This window comes from Choloepus didactylus, chromosome 4, assembly GCF_015220235.1.
Source record: "Choloepus didactylus isolate mChoDid1 chromosome 4, mChoDid1.pri, whole genome shotgun sequence".
Lineage (NCBI taxonomy): Eukaryota > Metazoa > Chordata > Mammalia > Pilosa > Megalonychidae > Choloepus > Choloepus didactylus.
In genome coordinates, this window is record NC_051310.1 from 128,742,322 (window position 1) to 128,763,200 (window position 20,879).

General features: G+C 39.9%; 1 protein-coding gene across 2 annotated transcripts in view; it reads right to left on the minus strand.

The window, feature by feature from the left end:
• The window catches only part of TMOD3 (tropomodulin 3), a 143,098-nt gene that overhangs the window by 58,186 nt on the left and 64,033 nt on the right, over positions 1 to 20,879 (minus strand). For both annotated transcript variants that reach the window (XM_037833965.1, XM_037833964.1), the window contains exon 3: positions 13,527 to 13,683. In XM_037833965.1, the coding sequence (XP_037689893.1) occupies positions 13,527 to 13,683 (157 nt within the window). The remainder of the gene's footprint in view (positions 1 to 13,526; positions 13,684 to 20,879) is intronic.

Below are 20,879 nucleotides of genomic sequence, written 5' to 3' on the forward strand. Positions count from 1 at the left end.
TCTTACATTTTCTGTGTGTTTGTTTACAAACTACCTTTTTCCAGAAAAAGATTTAAGGCAACTAGGCTGCTATAATATCCAAGGAGCTTTAGGAAATGCCTTTTGACAGGGAGCACACAGACCTCAAACTAAGCAAATCTAGGATGAGGGAGCAGATCCTGGAAAGCCATTTTTGTTTTCAACCAATAAAACACATGGTAACTGCTCAGTAATGGAATGTGGGCAGCAATAAATGTTTATTATTCAATAAATATTTAGGAGTTTGTGTATACCAGATAATGAGCTAAAAAGATATCATGAGGAAAACAAAAGATGAGATCCTTTATGTTGGGGAACTAATACTCTCGCTGGAGAAATAGGTTATCCACAGTGTGTGATACAGCAGAGTGATACTTCTGACCAAGATGGAGTAACAGGGACCAAATTTAGTCACTTGCTTGCAACAACCAGAAAAATAAAACAGACAAAATATATTTGAAACAACAGTATTCAAGACACTGAACATCAGGAAACAAAGGGCAGTTAACCCTGGTAGATGGGTCCTATGACTGCCCCAGCTTACTGCTAGACAAAGTTTTCAGGTTGCAGCACCAGGAGGTCCGGAAAGAACAAGGTGGCTAGCATCTGCAGGACAGTTCCATCGGGGAGACAGGTGCCCAGAGAGAGAATTCTGGAGATCTGCATAGGGTTTCCTTTGAGTATTCAGCAGAGTACTCATCAGCACTTTTATATTATGATGAAACTACCTGGGGCCAAAGAGAGAACCATTCAAAAGGATTACAGTTAACAGCGTCCAAGCTCACACAGGGTAGGGAATAGTACTAGCTCCCACCAGACAGACTAGAAAACCTTATAATTCAATGGACACAGGGTAGGAAAGTCAGATGGGTCTAGCATCAGAAGTGAGCAATAATTAGCCCTAAACTGCACACTGCCCCAGTCCTGTATTACAAATCTTAAAAGCAAGACCCTAAAGAATCAAACTGTTTTAAGCAACTTAATTGTGTCCCAGAATGAAACTAAAAATATATACAGGGATATGAAAATATCCAGCATCCAACAAGGTAAAATTCATAAGGCTTGATAGCCAATTAAAAATTACCAACATGCAAAGAAACAGGAAAATTTGATCCAAAAAGAGGAGAAAAAAAATACCTATCTACTGAAACTGACTTACCAATGACACAAATGATAAAATTAGCTAACAAGGACATTAACACTATTATTATAATTGCATTCCACATATTAAAAAATTTAAGTAGAGACACAGAAGATTTCTTAAAAAGACCCAACTCAAACTTCTACAGGTGAAAACTACAATGTCTGAAATGAAAAATACACTGGATGGGATTAGTGACAGATTAGACCTCATTAAAAAAAAAAAAAAAGATTAATGAATTTGAAGACAAAGCAGTAAAAATTACCCAAAATGAAACACAGGGTAAAAAAAGAGAATAAGAAAAAAATGAGCAGAGCATCATTGAGCTGTGGGACAACTTCAAACAGTCTTGGTAACTATAGTTCCCAAGGTGGGGAAAGGGGAGATATATTTGAAGAAATAATAGCTGAAAAGTCTCCAAATTTGATAAATCTACCAATCTAAGATGCTCAATGAACCCCAAACACAAGAAACATGGAGAAAAAGAAAAAAAAAAAAAAAACTACACAAAAGCACATCACACCAAAGAAACCAATGATAAATAGAAAAACATTAAAGGCAGCCAGAAAAAAGACACATTGCATACAGAACAAAGGATGACAGCAGGTTTCTTGTAAGAAAAAATGCAAGCAAGAAGTTGAGAAACATCTTTAAAGTTTTGAAAGAAAATATCAACAAAGAATTCCATACACAGTGAAAATATCTTTCAAAAACAAACATAAAATAAAGATTTTTTAGATATACAAAAGCAGAAAGAATTTATCATCAGAAGGTCAGCAAATAATGCTAAATGAAATCCTGCAGTCAAAAGGAAAACATCAGATGAAAATAAGTATGCACACACAGGAATAGAGAATACTGGAAATGATACTGCATGGTAAATATATGAGTTGTTTTTTTTTAATTACTTAAATCTCTTTAAAAGACAGTTGTTTAAACAAAAATAGCATACATAGTCCCTATCTGAGACTCTCTAAAAAACTCAGAAACTTAAATCCCCAGAGTCTTCTATTCCAGGTAAGTCCCAAAACCTAGAGGCAACAGCCTCTACTAACCAGATCCACCCCCTCTTCCCCATAATATCGACGCCCCTTTTCAATATGAACAAGTTAGAGTAATCACTGCCCAGATATCCCTGAAGACTGAGAAAGTAATCAAACAAGAGAGAGGGGTAGCAACTGACAAGATAGGATTTAACAAAGGATTACGAATATTGAATCTTTACATAAATATATATATTTTTAGTTTCTGGGGTAGTAGAATAGCTGGAAGGAAATAACTGACATGGTGGAACTATAACATATAACATGCTTCAAAATTTGCTCTATAGCTACCTGTTAAATTGTACTTTGAAGGTTATCACATTTCTATATATATGTTATATTTCACAATAAGGAAATAACTGAAATTGTAGACTGTAACCCATAACATTCTTTGAAAGTCGCTCACTAGCTACTTGTTAAATTGTACTTTGAAAGTTACCACTTTTCTGTTATATGTGTTATATTTCCCAATAAAAAAATAATAATGTAGTGTGGAGTTTATAATATATGAAAAAGTAAATGCATGAAAACAATAACACAAAGGTCAGGAAGAGAGAAAGTGAAGTTTATTATTGTAAGGTTCTTATACTAAATGTGAAATGGTATATTATCACTTGAAGATAGACTGTGATAAAGTTAAAGCAATTTATAAACCCTAAAGCAACCTCTAAAACAATAGCAACAAAAAGTTACAGCTAATAAGCCAAAGGAGACTAAAATGAAATCATGAAATATATTTAGTTACAATAAAAGAAGGCAGGGAAAAAAGAGGAAAAAGGAAACAAAGAACAGATGGGACAAACAGAAAAGATATAGCATGCTAACACTCATCAAAAGAAAGCAAGACTAGTTATATTAATATAGACAAAGCAGATTTCAGAGAAAAGACTTACTACCACGGATAAAGACAGTCATTTCATCATGACGAAGGGGTCATTTCATCAAGAGGACACAATCGTAAACTAATACCTCATGACATATGATTCTAGGACAATTACAAGGAATACTCTGGTATACAAATTATATACAGAAATAATGGAGGCAAAGAAACATACAAAGTGGGTGTATATTATCCAGGGAAGGTTTCCCATTAAACGGGGTCTTAACATGAGAGATGAACAAAGAAAAGAGGTGAAGGGGATAATTCCAGATAAGGGAAATAATATAAGTAAGGCAGCAGGAAGGAGAAGGATGAGGAGAGATCAATCTGGCTAACTCATTATTCCAAAGGAGTCATGAATGAATCATTCAAAAATTGTATGAGCTGTAGTGCCCAGGAAGACCATTTTTGGAGGTCTATGAGAGGCACGTAGAGCTCAAAAGATAAGACTACAAAAATAAGAGCCTGTCTTTACTTTGAATTTAGTTGAAATCAATTGCCCAATGGCAGTTACTTAATCCTCTTGATTTAGGCAGGTTATAACCAGGTTCTTTCTGGCTTACTAAAGGATCAAGTTTGTCTCTCCTCTAAAGAAATCATGTAATCAGCAAGGTTAGGGAAGCTTCTTTAGAGTAAGAGTGAGTTTTCTGTAATGCTAAGGTGGCTGTCAATAAATAACTTGGAAAGTATATGAGAAATCCCTAGTTTAAGGCAATCTGGTTAAATTCACCTTTAGAAAGCAGGGTGGGGCATGTGAGATTTCTGGGAGGGAATCGGAAGGGCATACCAGTCTCAGGGCAGGGAAGGAAAAACAACAAAAAGCTCAGATGGCTCTACTCCAAGGGCCAACAGGAAGAATAAGAGCACTCAGCAAGGAAGGGAGGAGCCCAACCTTAGTGAATCAACAGCTCAAAGGCAATTAGGTGGGGCACCTAATTAAGTGTAGTGCTGTCCCTGCTCTGCTCCATCCATGAAATAAGGGATACTTTGGATACGGATACTTTGGGATACTTTTAGGATACTTTGGAAAAGAAACTTAGTCTAGGTAAGGGTGAAGCATAATACTGGAAAAGGGGAGGAGGGTCCCAGGAAAGCAGAGCAAAAGGAGAGTCAGTAGGAAATATTAATGACTAGGGCAAATTATGTCTCCAACTGACAAATTTACAGCAAGGCTCCATCCCTTCATCTACCCTGGGAATTAGAATATTCAAGGTATCTAAAAGTATGATAGGAAACAGTAATCAGATGTGAAGTCAGCCTCTGCATTTTCACAATTTCAGGAATAAGAGCTGGTTGGATACTCTCATTCACCCTTGTCTTGGTCTATGACTCTGATACACATTTGGCAAAATTTCAAGGCAGAAGAGGTAAAAAGTTGCACATTTCCAATATTTTAACATTATATTAAGTAAAAGAACACACACTGAAATTATGTTGTTTTAATTTTCTTAAACATCTAGACTAGTTTCTCAACATTTTGAACAGACTCATAAGAAAAACATTTCCATTTATCTTTGCCACGATTATTTGATACTACAAAACCATTCCTCTCATAAACTGATTAGATTTGGATTAACAGGTATATATTGTGCATTCTACCATAAATATTTCTCTTAAAAGCAATCCTTAATACATGTTTTGTCAACTCTGCTCTTACTGCTGCCTAATTATCTCCTTTTTGCTGTTAATAAAACTACACTATTAAAAGTAGAGCAGTTAAGATGTGCAGAATGTTTAACTAGGTTGAACTTAAATGTCTGGAAATGGAGAGATGTGAGAGTAACACATGATTGTGAGAATAATTAATAGTATTGAATGGTATGTAAATGTGGTGGAAAAGGGAAGTTTACAGTCATGTATGTCATCAGAAGGAAAGGTGGAGGTTAAAACATGGGAATGTACGACACACTGAATCTTGTGGTGGCCTATGACTGTGATTAACTGTACAAATATAAAAAATTATTTAAGAGTTATTTCATGAACTATAACAAACATATGACACTTTTACAAGGAGTTAATAATAGTTGGGTATATGGGGAAAAATGTACTGATTGCAAACTATGGACTACAGTTAACAGTAGTATTTTAAGATTCTTTCATCAGCAGTAACAAATGTTATCACACCAACACTATGGGTCAGCAATAGGGGGGAATAAAGAGTATAGGAGGATTTGGATTTTATTTTTTTATTTCTTTTCTGGAGTAATGAAAATGTTGTAAAATTGATCATGGTTGTGTATGCACAACTATGTGATGATACTGTGAGCAACTTATCATATACTTTGGGTTTTTTGTATGGTACATGGCTATATCTCAAAAAAATTGCAAAAACAAAAAAGATATTTCACTCATTTTTTAAAAAAGCAGAGCATTTACTGCATGGGACAAAATGCTCCCAGAAAAGCATCTAAGACATAATGCCTTGAACTTCACTTAATTAGGATTAATTCTTCCTTCTCAGATGTTGACATGCTTTTTCAATTTTATCAAATATACAATTATAAACAATCATTTTGCAAATCATGGAATGAAGTTACTAATTTATCCTTATATTATAATTCTCAAGTGTCATCTTCGTTTTAAAACATTTTGAGATGATCTAAAAAGATAAAATTTGGCATGAATATATAGTTTTTGTTCTTGGTCAACAGAAAAAAAATCCAAAAATGTGCTATTTCCAGTTTTACCCACCCTTCCAATCTGAGTTCTGTTTAATTTTAGCTCCAGAAATAAGGCATACCTTTAAGTGAAACAATAACATGTATAAGTAACTGGCATTTGATAAGTCTGAAAATGTGAGAAAGTAGTCAACTCTAATGATTGAATAACTAATCCTTTTAGTGGTTTCCAATATTTTGCTTTTAACACAATTGAATAGTCATCTGATAGATGTTTAAATAATCCAAGTACACCAGAAAAATAAAGTGCTTTTGTTTTTCGAAAGAGGTGGTTTGCCGCTGTGGATCGCACTCCCTTTATCCAGTGTATGGATGTCTGAGTAGAAAAATGGGGACAAAACCTAAATGAAAAATAGGGTGGGATGGGGGGGGGTGTGGTCTGTTTTTTTGTTGTTGTTGTTTTAATCTGATTCTGATTCTTTCTGGTGTAAGGAAAATGTTCAAAAACAGATTGGGGTGATGAATGCACAACTATAAGATGGTACTGTGAACAGTTGATTGTACACCATGGATGATTATATGGTATGTGAATATTTCTCAATAAAACTGAATTTTAAAAAAAAAGGTGGTTTGCAAACTGTTTTATAAAGAACCTCTACTGTCTGGGAAGGCTTCCTCAGTCTAAAAATCTCTACCTCCTCTGAAATAATAAGCTCGTAAGTGAAAAATGAGGGACTAAACACAGGTGTTCAGGGCAAAGAGTCATGGGAGAATCATCTTAAAAAAAAAAAACACAAGCCTCTGGAGTTTCAGAGACATTACTGACGATCATGTTTAGCTTGATTAGGAGTTATGCTAACAAGATATAGATGAATTATTCTGAGGATCTTCTGGAATATGATCAGGATCTTGGGGATAAGACCCAGAGAATGGTAGGCATACTAGTGACTAAGGATAGCCAAGGGTAATTGACTTAAGGATGAGAGTCTAGGATGATTTGAGAAGACTAAACTGGCTTTCAGGTCCATTTCAAAGCAGAGTTCTACCACCAAAGTTCCCCAATTGCTGAAGAGGAATTCTCTTTTCTTCGGATCTACAGCACTGAGACATGGCTTTTTTTCCTCTTCAAACTTCAAGAAAACTGTATTTTTAATCTTTTCCTTTTCTAAACTGACCATTAATTTTTTAATGCATTTTTTATTGTGAACTTTAACACATACATAAAACAGTGATAACTTTCAAAGTACGATTTAAACAAGTAGTTAGAGAGCAAATTTCAAAGAATGTCATGACTTTCATGACAAAGAATGGAAATCCCTTGTTTGGTAATAACAACATTCATATGATCCTTTACAGTGAATTCACTGTGACTATTAAGTTTGTTCCACACAAAAACTGTATGAAATAGGCAAGGCAGAAACTTCAACTCATAAATAAGCAACTTGGAGAGATTATGCAATATTCCCAAAGGCATACAGATTTAAAAACTATGCTTCTTCCAAGTCTAGTGCTCTTTTGATCTGTAAGATTATATAAAAAGCTCTGATTTAGAAAATTTTTGTGAGTAACACTGGCCCTGAGAATCTTTAGGTCTCTCACTAACCCTGATTCTAATTTATGTGGAGGTGGCATTCTTACCACAGATATCAGAAGTTATGGGAGGTAACAGCTACATGCTCCATTTCATCTCAGCCTCAGGGATTAAGAATTGAATCCAAAGAAAGGACAGTTGGTAAGTGTGCCAGTTTGGATGTATTATGCCCCCCCCCAAACACCATTATCTTTGATGCAATCTTGTGGGGGCAGATGTACTGATGTTGATTAGATTAGAACCTTATGATTGAGTGTTTCCACAGAGATGTGACCAACCCAACTGTGAGTGACATCTTTGATTAGGGTGTGGCCTCTTGATTGAATGTTTCCATGGAGGTGTGGCTCTACCCATTCAGCATGGGTATTAAATTGGATCACTAGAGTCATATAAACGAATTCACAGACACAAGGACCTCAGAGCAGCTAAGAATGACATTTTGGAGAGCAACTGAGAGTGACATTATTTTGGAGAGCAACTAAGAGTGACATTTTGAAGAGGAGCTGCAGCTAAGAGAGGACAAAACGCCCCAAGAGCAACATTTTAGAGAATGCCATTTTGAAACACAACCTGGGAGCAAGCAGCTGCCAGGCACGTGCCTTCCAAGCTGACAGAGGTTTTCCGGATGCCAATAGCCATCCTCCAGTGAAGGTACCCTATTGTGTATGCCTTACCTAGGGCACTTTATGGCCTTCAGACTGTAACTTTGTAACCAAATAAACTCCCTTTATAAAAGCCAATCCATTTCTGGTATTTTGCATGACGGCAGCAAGAGCAAACCAGCAGTAAGGTATAAAAGAAAATTTCGGCAACACAACGGATTGGGGCTGGGCCTTTGAGGAGAACAACTATCTGTTTTGGGAAAAAGGAACCAAAGAACTGCTTAGTATGTTTCAACTGGAAACTGGCTACAAGGACAGCATCCATTATAGCAATTTTTAAATCCAGAAGAACAAGGAAAAGATCATCAAAATGGCTTAGGAAAAAATTTTAACATGAACAAAAAGAACCAAAGAAAGAGGGTTTTAATCTAAGAATCCAGTACAGTGCCTATAATTCCAGCTTCTGAGATTCTTTTAAATTATGATTATATTTTTATAGTTATTTTAAATTTGTCTCAAAACAGAGAGAGCGAGTATGTAGTTAAGAATATTTTTAGGTCCCACAATCCAATTGTCTTAGTATGGAAAGCTGTGATTTTCTGACTGGTAAAAACAGATTATTAGACCCACCAGGCTTTTTGTTTTGTTGTGTTTTTGTTTGTTTTTAAGTTAAGCAGTTGGGTATGCTGTCAGGCTGAACAACAGGGTTTAAAATCAGAAGTGCAAAGTGCTTCTAAACAGAGAAGAAAAAGACACCTGAAATCTAGAAAATGAAGACACTAACAGTATCTATCATTTGAATGCTGACTACATGCCAGTCACTAGGCTGAGTTCTTTAAAAATGTTATCTGTTTTAATCCTTACTAAACCTCTCAGAGGTAGGAAGTTATTAACCCTAATTCCAGAAGAGGAAACCTACTCAAAGAGGTTAAGTAACATGCCCAAAGTCTCACAGCTAGTCAAGGACAGAGACGGAATTCAATCCCATTTGTGACTCCAAAAAGCCCATTATCTTAGTTAAACAATATGCTATAATGCCTCTTTGTATTAAAGGTGTTCAAGTCTTTTCTGAACTAGTGAAGCAGGTATCTGCCACTACATACTTGCTGTTAAGCATCTTCTGTTTCTGTAAAAGTTAAAGCCTGTCAATGTAAAATGTTTTGGAGATTCCGTAGTTACCAGGAGAAAGAATCAGCTAGTCTAGAAAAATACTGAAGGCAAGGAAAAGGCTAAACTAATGTGATACAATATTGAATATAGTATAAGCAACAATGCCCTAAGGAGAGGCAAACAGTAAGCACCTTATAACCTTCTCTATAAAAACTTTTAGAAGCTCTCCTAAGCTACAACAGAACTGACCACTCCCATTCTTTTAAGCCCTTAGATACAGATGTTGTAGCTCCTGTATCACATTACTACACCTTTAACATCTCCTTCTACCGTAAGTCCACTGAAGGGTAGGTACGGCCTTTCTGATTCATCTCCATAAGTCTGGTGTCTGACAGCAGGTATTCAATAATGTTTGTTATACAATGATATAGTATTCAGCAATAAAAAGACATGCAGTAGTGATAAATGCTACAGCATGAGTGAACCTTGAAAACATTAAACTAAGTGAAAGAGGCCAGTCACAAAGGGCCAGATATTGTATGATTCCATTTATGTCCAGAAGAGACAAATCAAGAGAGAAAGAAAGAAGATTAATGATAGCCTAGGGCTGGGAGGGATGGGAGTATTGGGGGTGCAAAGGGCAACAGGGTTTCTTTTTGGGGTAATGAAAATATACTAAAATTGACTGTGGTGATGGAGGCAAAACTCTGTGACTATGCTAAAAGCCACTGAATTGTACACTTTAAATGGGTAAATTGTTTTGAATTCTCTCAGTCTAGCATTAAGCTATGCTCTGCCACGAAGCAGATTTTGCAATATATGTACCTGACATACGGCCTATATCCAAAACGTATTAAAACCTTTTTATTAAAACCTTTTCATATTGCTTCTCTATAAAGCAGTAAGAAAAAAATAAGTACAATTCAAAAGAAAATGGGCAACAGCCTCAAATAGGCAATTCACAAAAGAAGCTATCCAAGGATCCAGCGATCATCTAAAAAGGTGTTCAACCTCATTAGTCACCAGGGAAATGCAAATTAAATGTAAGATACCATCGCATACCTTTCAGAATGCCTAAAATTAGACCAACAGTACCAAAACTATTCAAGGTTGTGGAAAACCATGAATTTTCATTCCCTGGTGGTAAGAATATAAAGTGGTACAACCATTTGGAAAACTGTTTAGTGGTATCTACTAAAGCTCAAACTTCACACTCTGTAATTCCATTCCTAATAGAAAACATAACATGTATGTACCAAAAGACAAATACAAGAATGTTCACAGCAGCATTGTATGTAACAGCCAAAAGGCTGGAAATAGTCTAAACGTTCATCAACAGTAGAATAGATAAATTGTGGAATATTCATACAGCGGAGAAATAGCAATGAAAATGAAGAAACTACTGCTAACATGCAACAATCTGGATGAATCTCAACAAACACAAATTTGCAGCAGTCAGACTATATGATTCCGCTTATAAAGAACAAAAACAGGCAAAGCTAATCTATTATATCTGAAGTTACACTGGTGGTTTCCTTTGGAAAGAAGGAAGGGAAAAGTGACTGGGAAGGACTACACAGGGGTGCTGCGGAAGTGCCAAAAATATCTTGACGTGGGTGGTGAACGGGTATGTTCACTTTATAATTCAATGAGCTGTGTACTTATGATTTATGTATTTTTTGTAAGTATGTCATACTTCAATAAAAAGTTAACTAAAAAAAAGTCATAGTTTTAATCATGGCATCACAGCTGTCCTTAAGAAGTATTTAACAGATAACTATAGTTAAAAGGGGCAATAAAAATACTGAATGTATAAAAGAAAACCCTATAAAGTGAATGCAAAATTACTTGCTTTTTAATTCAACTACTTCTATTTATTTCCTATTCATCTAAAACCTAAAGCAAGAAATAAGATAAAAATTTTAAAAGATACAAAAGGAAACATAAATTGTTACACAATAGTTGAGAATATAGTATTTTTCCCCTAATTACCCATATTCCTCACTTCTATCATTTCTTCCCTCTCATATTTTCTTATTTTCTACAATTCTTTTCTACTTTCTTTCCCACTTCCTTTAATCCTCCAACATAATTTCCTAGTGGAGATTTCAAAACAAGAGCATACTGGGAAGCTTCCCAGGTCATCTTAGGACAAATGTAGCTCCTCTTTCACATCTATTTTTCTCTTCCTCTTGTCCTCAAATTCCATAATTTTTTCTGTCATCTTTTTTTCTCACATCTCTCCCTCTGTTCTCCACCTCCATACTTCTTCCTAATCACACGAAGTCCACCTGAAGCACACATAATAGTAAAAGGATATCAATCAGTATTTGTCCTCCACAAAATTATATTCTCCTTAATAATGATTAAAGCTATAAACACTGTGTTTATGGTTGTTCAGATGAAACAATAAACATCAATCTTTCAATGATAAATACAAAGGAACTGCTGCTTTTGCCTTTCTCTGTGATTTTCCACACTACAAAACTCGGCATTGGTTTTCAACCCCTTTTCTGGCCCCAAACACCAGAGGGACATAACATATTCCAATCTCTAAAGTGGTTAAGGTAGTGATTCTTGGCTGGAAGTGAAGGAGAGGTAGAATGTAAAGAAAGAACAAAGGGGCAGGGAGCGATAAATAATTTTGAAAAAGCCTGATGCAGACTTTGTGGATTATCTACGCAAAAGTCATTCACTTGCCTTCTACTCTAGAGGCTGGAAAACTAACATGAATGTTCCAACTTTCAATGAAGCTAAGGGCTAGATAGCCATGTGACATAATTCTGACTAGTAAGATGTAAACCAAAATTTTTGAGTAGGGCTTTCTTCCCAAACAAAAAGTCAATGCCTTACTAAGAAAAAGTGCCATGCTCTAATCCAATCTTCCTACCTGGACTACTAAGGATTCAGATGTAAAAATAGTACTTAGGAGAGTGTATCTTCAGCTCTGCCACTGCTGCCCTCATTCCACATCATTCCATACACGACATCCTAAAGAAGAGTGCAAGCAGAATTTGGCTTCTTAGGCCAACCTGTATTCTGAGCTGATCCCTATTTAGTCAACAAGACCAATAATTCAGTTTATTTTATTTCAATATTGGAGAGTTGACTTATTACTAGCCTGGGACACTAGGACCCACAAGGAAAATCTGTATCAACTGGTATTTAATTTGAAAGCTGAGAAATTTAACTTATTCCAAGTTATGTGTTATTACAAAAGGATTTTAAAAAACACAGTTGTACTCAGTCTCCACTGAGGATACATAAGATCAAACACTGCAATGGGAGGAATCTGGACTAGAAAAATTTCCTGCAAGTAATGATTATGAAGCATTAACATTATAATCATGAATTACCAGGGAAGCCAGTAGGACATCCTTTAAAAAAAGTCTTTGAAATATGGCATGACTTGCTTCATGATGTTCCACTTTAAAGACAAGAGATGCAGATGTGACCCCCTCTCTCTAGCTAAGCCAACTTGAAAGGTGAAATCACTGCCCTCCCCCCTACGTGGGATCAGACACCCAGGGGAGTGAATCTCCCTGGCAATGTGGAATATGACTCCCGGGGAGGAATGTAGACCTGGCATCGTGGAACGGAGAACATCTTCTTGACCAAAAGGGGGATGTGAAAGGAAATGAAATAAGCTTCAGTGGCAGAGAGATTCCAAAAGGAGCCGAGAGGTCACTCTGGTGGGCACTCTTACGCACAATTTAGACAACCCTTTTTAGGTTCTAAAGAATTGGGGTAGCTGGTGGTGGATACCTGAAACTATCAAACTACAACCCAGAACCCAGGAATCTCGAAGACAACTGTATAAAAATGTAGCTTATGAGGGGTGACAATGGGATTGGGAAAGCCATAAGGACCACACTCCACTTGTCTAGTTTATGGATGGATGAGTAGAAAAATAGGGGAAGGAAACAAACAAACAAACAGACAAAGGTACCCAGTGTTCTTTTTTACTTCAATTGCTCTTTTTCACTTTAATTATTATTCTTGTTATTTTTGGGTGTGTGCCAATGAAGGTGTCAGGGATTGATTTAGGTGATGAATGTACAACTATGTAATGGTACTGTGAACAATCGAATGCACGATTTGTTTTGTAGGACTGCGTGGTATGTGAGTATATCTCAATAAAATGAAGATTGAAAAAAAAAATAAAGACAAGAGATGAAGTACAGCAGTGCTTTGCATCATTTCCATTCTGTGAAACACTAGTGATTTTAAAAATCTACCTCAACACACTTCTAGATTTATTAGAATAGAGAACTAAGGAGTGTTATATAAAATCACTGCATAATGAAACCTCACTAGTAAATCACTAAGAAGAAACTTATTGGTTAAGTTGATTTAAAAAATGTAAATGAAATGTCTAAAGTATCCAAACAATGTTTAAGTCAACAATATTACACCTCTATGGTTACCAATGACCTACCTCTAAAAACACGACTTTGTCCAGACCTACCTGTAAAAAACAAAATCAAGTGCTATCATATAATGACTTCAAATTCTGTGTTTACCTTTTTTTTCTCCAGTGTAGGGCACATAGTCTTCCCTGTCCTTATGCTCCAGTGCCTCCTTCTCCAGGTATGAAAGGAGGTGCTCTCTATCAAACGGCCCTGTGGCAGACTTTGAAGTCTGGTTCTTCTGCCGGAACCCTGCAGGCAGAAGGGCATTCTGCCAAAGAGAATGAATCAGCCATTATGACCACCAAGGATGCCAATGCTGTAAGTTTCCACAGATTACACATTTAAGAAAGAGTTACAGACTAGAATGTGATACAGGCATTAAATACTTCATGGCAAGAGTTTAGGGCAGCAATGTAAAAGTGCTCTAAATCAAAGGCAAAAAAGATTTTTTGATTAGGTAGAATTCACTTACATTGCTATTAAAATAGGCACATATATATTCTCTTCAGAAAATATTCTGCTAGTGGGAAACATCTTTCAAGTCCTTAAAACTTTCTGGGATGGTAATAAAAATAAGTTTTCGTAATACTTAATAATTGCTGTAAGAAACATAGATAAAAGATATGTATATACAGAGAATAATTTTATCACAAATGAATATTAAATGCCTATAGACATCATATTCCTTCATAATGACCTCCATTTCATCATAAAGACTTTCTCATAAAAACAAATATACCAGATAATGGGATATCAGAGGATTAATGTTTACTTTTTTGTATTGAAACACAATGTGAAAGGTACAACTTTTATGTGTGTATACATGCACACTAGGATATACTTGCAGCAACCACTGCCATTGCTACACACATGCCTATCACCCCTTAGATCTCACAGCAAGGGCTATGTACTTGCGTTTCCACATGGGTACCCATCTTTTGAGTGCATGCACTGAGGGTGGGGGAAGCAGAGAGGTGGGAGGAGATGGATTAAAGTTGTCTCCTGTTGTCAACTGGTCAAGAGGTGACAAAACAGTGAGCAACATCCGTTGATAACAAGAGGTGATACTGCCTTGTCTCACTACTCCTGGTTATTCCTTTGCTTAGAAAATGGGAGGTAGTCAGAAGAGATCACCAAAAGGATCAACACTCTTTTGCAACACCTCCCAATATTGGCAGTGATGCTGAATCTTATGGGTGGTATAAGACACTTGACAATTTTTCATGGTAAAGGGTGATCTTATATGGATAATGATTCTAGGATACATTCCTTTTACCATTAAAACATTCATTTCACAACTAGAAAACATATCACTTCAACTCTGGCCATTTGTTGCGATCTATAGTAATTTTCATAAAATTCTCCTAAGTAATGGTACTCAGTAGGAAAAAAGCATACCTGTAAAGATTAAAAACAAAAACACAAACAAAAACAAAAAACACACAAAGGAAGTCCTAACCCTGTGCCAAGAATTTTTTTGTTACACAAAACTGTCTATGAGAACATAAAAAACAGACCCAAGATTTCTATCTTCAGACTTTAAATCAAAATAAAAACTACACATGAAGAATCAATTTCCAACCAATCATCAAGTCCTATCCATTTCTATTTTCTAAAAAACTCATTAATCAGTTTACCTTTTTCTATCTCCACCATTACTTGGGTCTAAGCTATGATCCAAGCTTAGCCTCCCAAATGACCTCCCTGCATCAGTTGCCTGAAGCTCTTCACCCCTCACTCACATTCCCATGACCACGCCACCCTCAAGACCTTTTATTCTAGCCTTCATCACACACCATGTTCCCCATCATCGCTACCCACCAGCCTATTGTAACCACACTAGCCTTTTTTCCTCCCCTGTACTTGCCATATAATTCCTTCTACCACAAGGCCTTTCAGTATGTTGTTTCCCTCTCCTAGAATGCTATGTCCATCCTTTTTTGCCATTCATCCTTTAGATAGCAGCTCCATTACCATTTCCCCAGGGAAGCTTTTCCTGGGCTCCCATTATAGGCTATGAGTTATAGCACTTACCATTCTTTTAATTTGGTATCATTATTTCATTAATGTCTAATTTCCCTGACTCCACCAGCCTGCATCATGCAGGCAAAGACTGATTTGTTCACTGTTATATCCCTAAGCCTAGCATTGTACCTGGCAGATACAGATGCCCCCAAATACATACTGAACAAAGATTTGAGAATACTTTTTTTAAAAAGGCACATTAAGGCAAATCAACATTTAGTTTCCTTCAACATCAATAAGGAATGCACAAATGCGTTGCTATTTCACAGTGGTAGTAGGAGTTGGACTCTTCCACCTGTCCATTCAAACCCATGTGAAGCATGTAGTTTTTAAATGATATGTTTGCTGGGATTCTGGCTCCTTAAATACAGTCTTTGATCACAAAATAAATCACAGTCAACAGTTTTAGAGGCTATCAACCCATGAACCAAACATCATTAGAAGTATATTCTAATCAAGTAAGATAGTTAAGTCATAAACAGAAAAAAATCTCTAAAATGATTGGCAGTATATATATATTCCAGGCTTTGAAATGAAAAAATGCTGGCTATCTTAGAAAATGGGAGGTAATCAGAAGAGATCACCAAAAGGACCAACACTCTTTTGCAACACCTCCCAATATTGGCAGTGATGCTGAATCTTATGGGTAGCTACCATCCTTGTATTCTTTTCTTACCTGGTCCTTTACAGGAATACTTTCCAAAAACTTCACCCAACAAACAGCAATCAGAAATATAAGGGTTTGAAAAGCTTTTCTCTCTTCTTTCTTCTGGAGACTTCACTTTCACATGTCAGTTCTGCTTTATAACTTTATAAACCTATTCCCATTAGAGTGAAAAAAGAGCTATTGTCTCCCCATCTGCATGCTGGACAATAAATATCACTGTTTCCCTAGTCTCAATCAACAATAATTGAGGCTGGGGAACCTACAAAACACATTCAGACGGTAGAACTCAAGCCTTCCCAATCAGAAAGCATGCCATGGATTTGCAAATAAGAAAATATAAGCCACTGGATTTTAGACCCATGCATGAGTTAATCGGGGACTCACTGTGGTTTAACAGAAAGACCAACAGATTCTGCCAGGGATCGATTAGGCAGTGAGGGATCTAGTACCCATTCTTTCCCTAATTAGTTATAACAACTGCAGCAAGTCACCTAACTTTCGTCTTGTATCTGTAAAACAGAAGGCAGAGACTAGATCAATGGTTCTCAATCAGGAGCAATTTTACCTCCTAGAGGACATTTGGCAATGCTGAGAGACATTATATGTAATGAGTGAGGCTAGGGATGTTGCTAATGTCTTACAGTGGCTCCACAACAAGTGATTTTCCAGCCCCAAATGTCAATAGTGCCAAGGCTGAGAAACTCTGGATGAGAGGAACTACTAGGTTCCTTCCAGATCTAAAACCATTTGGTGCACATAGGTCTAATAAGTTGAAATGCCTGTAAAAGATATTGCTGTGACGTGATTAACACGGCATTATTGCCTTGGGTTATCCTCCAGACTTGGGTGTATATTTGTTACTGAGAATTTTTCTTTATAATGGCAGTTATGGTCAAGGGATTTGATACAGAGTACAGACACATCATTCATGTATTGAAGAAATGCTCACAATAGAACTGCAATTCTCAATAAAAATTCAAAAAGCTTTACAATAAGAAATAAATGTGTGGTAGTAACAAGCACAAATAACCTTTAAATATTAAGAGCAATTTCATAAAACAAACTCTACCTCAATTCTTAAGGCACTAAAAATCAGTGTCCTGACATAAAGAAACATATGATAAAGAAAAGAAGCCTAGCAAGCAATCATTACCTTCAGATTATCCACACACTCCCCACCCCCCGACCTCCATACACACACCAGTGAATGTCAATTCAGACTTCAGTGAGTCTCCACCTTAGCCTTGTGTTACTTGTAAGACAAAGAACACCAGCTTTGCAAATTAAAACATAATATTTAAGTCTGCTCCACAGAGGACTGCCTATTTAAATCTATTCTACTTATGTCTAGAAACTTACTCTATTTGGTCAGTGTCTTTTAGAAAGGTAACAATTAGGTTTACTGTCAGGAAGGACCTTCTAGAAATACTCTACACAGCAGCCATTCTGGTACAGAAGCTCTAAAGTGGTACAGTGCGGGACACGGTTATCGAGTTCCGACTTGGCAGGCCTGGGCCAGGGGAACTGATCAGCCCCTAGGAAAGGTAGTGGGGCACGGGTGGTAGCGCCCTCCACGGCCCCCCGGGCCTGAGAAAGTGGAGCCGAATGCAGGCCCCATTTCCTCACCCCAAAGTACAACCGTTGGGGAGGGCTTGCCGGAGAAAACCCCCCCCCCCCCCCGTGCCTTACCCGCACCCTCCACCCTCTTCGTTACCGGAGCAACTCCCGCCCCTTTTCAATCAACCTCCGCGCCCTCTCAGAACCAATCCAAGCCTTTAACCCCTACAGCTACCCCGCCCTCTAAACCGCCCGATATAAGCTTGTACTCTCCCCTAATAAACTCTCTTGGCTTCATCACCCTCAAAGAAACGTGTCCCGCCTGTTCCTTCTCGCCGCCCTCCACACCTTGCACGCCACCGCCGGGGACCGGGCCCAGTCCCCCGCCTCGCCCTCGCCTCCGGGAAAGAGCCCCCGCCGCCGGTACCCTCCGAGCAATCCCGAGAGCCTAGGATTTAGCAACCGGCCGCCACCCCCCCCCCCAGACGAGTCAACTGCGACCGCAACTGGCGCCCAACGTGGGGCTCGAACCCACGACCCTGGGATTAAAAGTCCTCTCCACGCAGCGGTCCAGTAAAACCACCCGCTCGCCCGGACGCCTCTCCAACTCCCCTTCTTCTCGCCTGCAAGGTAAGGGCCGCCTCTCCCTCGCCGCCCCGCGGAGCCGCCTCTCCCTCGCCGCTCCACGTCCGGAGCCGCCTCTCCCACGCCGCTCCGCGCCCGGGCCGCTCTTCCTTTCCCGCATTAACCTGGCTTTTGCCCCCGACTACCTTTCGTCTTCTCTTCCTATGTCCCCCCATTCCTCCTAACACTCTTCCTCCAGTAGCTTTCCCTCTTCCCCTCCATTACTTTGCTGTGGTCCTTTGTGTCTTTGTTTCTTTGTTTGGCGCCGTGTGCCTCTTTGCGACCGCCCCTCCCCCCAAACTGCTCTCGCTACCAGAGGGTCCTGCTTTCTATTCTCGCCGTCTCCTTCGGCCTCGCGGCCACGGTTTGCCTCATTTTCTTTACTCAATAATCAACCCCCCTTTTTTTTCTCCCTCCGCTATGGGTAATCGTCTATCTGCACGCCAAGCACCTCAAGTTCGTGCTCTAGCGGGTCTCCTAGACACACATCGCTGTAAGGTGTCTGTCCGGCAGCTGCAAGTATACTGGGACCTCCTGCTGCCCTTTAACCCATGGCTCACCACTTGCCATCTTTGGGACCCTGTTACTTATAATCGCCTTATTGATCGGGTCACCAATGCCATGGAACATGAGAGCAAGCGCTTCCCTCCCGGCTTGCTCCCCACCTTAATAACCGTCCGCTCCTGCCTTCAAGGCTCCCTCCCCCCTGATCGAGGCCCCATTAAATCCAAGGAGGCCCTATCAACCCAGTCAACAGATTCAGACAGCGATACTAATGTAGACCATGATTCGGACACAGAATCCTTAGTCGAGCAGATTAACAACGCGCTCGAAGTCGCCCCCCCAAAAACAAAGCAATACTAAGCCTCTCCAAAATGGCGAACTTCCTCCTTCTTCTTCCACTGAGGGGAGGAAGTGCTCTAGTGATGACGTCAGCCCTAAGCCGGGCCGGAAACCGCATGCGCTTTACCCCGCCCTTTCACAGGGCGGAGTTAGTCCGCCATCTTATGCCTTGGGCCCCGCCCTTTCACAGGACAGGGCTAGTCCACCATCTTATGCCTTAGCCACTCCCACCGCGCCGCCGTCTTGCGACGCTTGGGGCCTCCCACTTCCGCCTCCCCCTTTGGCGAGCTCCCCCTCGGAGCCGCTACCGGCAGCTGCCGCCACTCCTCCCACCCTGCCGACTAACAACCCCTGGCTGCCTTCTACACCTCAAGGCAACCCTTGGGGCAACGCTCCCCCTACCCCCACTCCCGTGCCAGGCCCTCTGCAAGCGCGTCCTCCTTTCTCTCGTGCTTTTCGCTGCTTTCCTCTTAACCTTACCCCCACACCGCAGAAACCGTACGACTGGTATCCCATTGACTCAGATACTATCAAGCAGCTTCGCAGGGCCGTCAAGGAAGACGGGTTAGGTAGCCCATACGCTTCCCAATTACTACAGGATATCGCCATGGACTTTTGCCTCCCCCAAGACTGGGCCTCGCTTGCCCGTACCATTCTTAACCCCGGCCAGTTTGTTGATTGGCGTGCTCACTTCCAGGCGGAAGCAGCTAAGCAAAGCGAGCAAGACGCAGCCACTGGAGTCTATCATCACCCCGAAGCCTACTTGGGCACGGGAGCGTTTATAAATGCATCCGCCTATATTAATGCGCCTGCCACCTTTTGGCCTATCCTTCGGGGAATCGCCTTGCGAGCTTTTGCCAACTGTTCCGCCTGTCGGCCTACTAAATTCACCAAGCTCCTCCAGGAGCCAAATGAGCCTTTTGCCACCTTTGTCTCTAGGGTTGAAGAAACCTGCGCTCGAAAGGTTAATGATCCCCAGGCCCAACTGGCTCTCGCTCGAGAACTCATTCTCGAGGGAGCCAATCCCCCTTGCAAGCAGGCTATTCTTCCCTTGCGGGAGAAAAGCCTATACGATTGGGTACTCGCCTGCAGCGCCTTTGACCCAGCTGCCGCGTCCCTAGCCCAGGCTGTCTCTGGCGCTGTCACTGCCGCCTTAGCCGCCACCACCGGTTGCTTTAAGTGCGGGCAGAGCGGTCATTTTGCCCGGGAGTGCCCCAATGCAGAAGTCAACCGCCCGCCTTTCATGCAGCGCAATGGGCGCCCCCCTCCCACTCCTTGCCCACGCTGCCAGCGTGGCTATCACTGGGCGCGCGATTGTAAAAATAACCCCAAAAACCTCTGCCGCTGCCCTGGTGTCAATCAGCGCCAAAACGCTGAGCAAGCTTTAAACTCCAAGCGGGGCAAGCCTCAGCCCCGCCCCTAAGAGGCAGCGTGCCGGCCGGTTCTAATAAAACTAATCACCTCACCGGCAATAAAACGCTTCTCTGGACAGTGCCTATCACTCCAGAAAAGCCTACTCGTAAGTTAAGAATAGAGGGGCAATGGTACATGGGCACGCTTGATTCAGGGGCAGAAGTCTCTTGCATGCCCGCTCAGTATGCCACCATGTGCATGGTTCTCGATGGTCCCTCGGTAGTGGGAGCCACTGGTACCTCCACCTCTCTTCAGGCCATAGGGCCCATTAAGTGGGAGGATGAAGAGGGCCACTCAGGCACCTTCCGCCCGTTATTCCTACACACCATAGACCA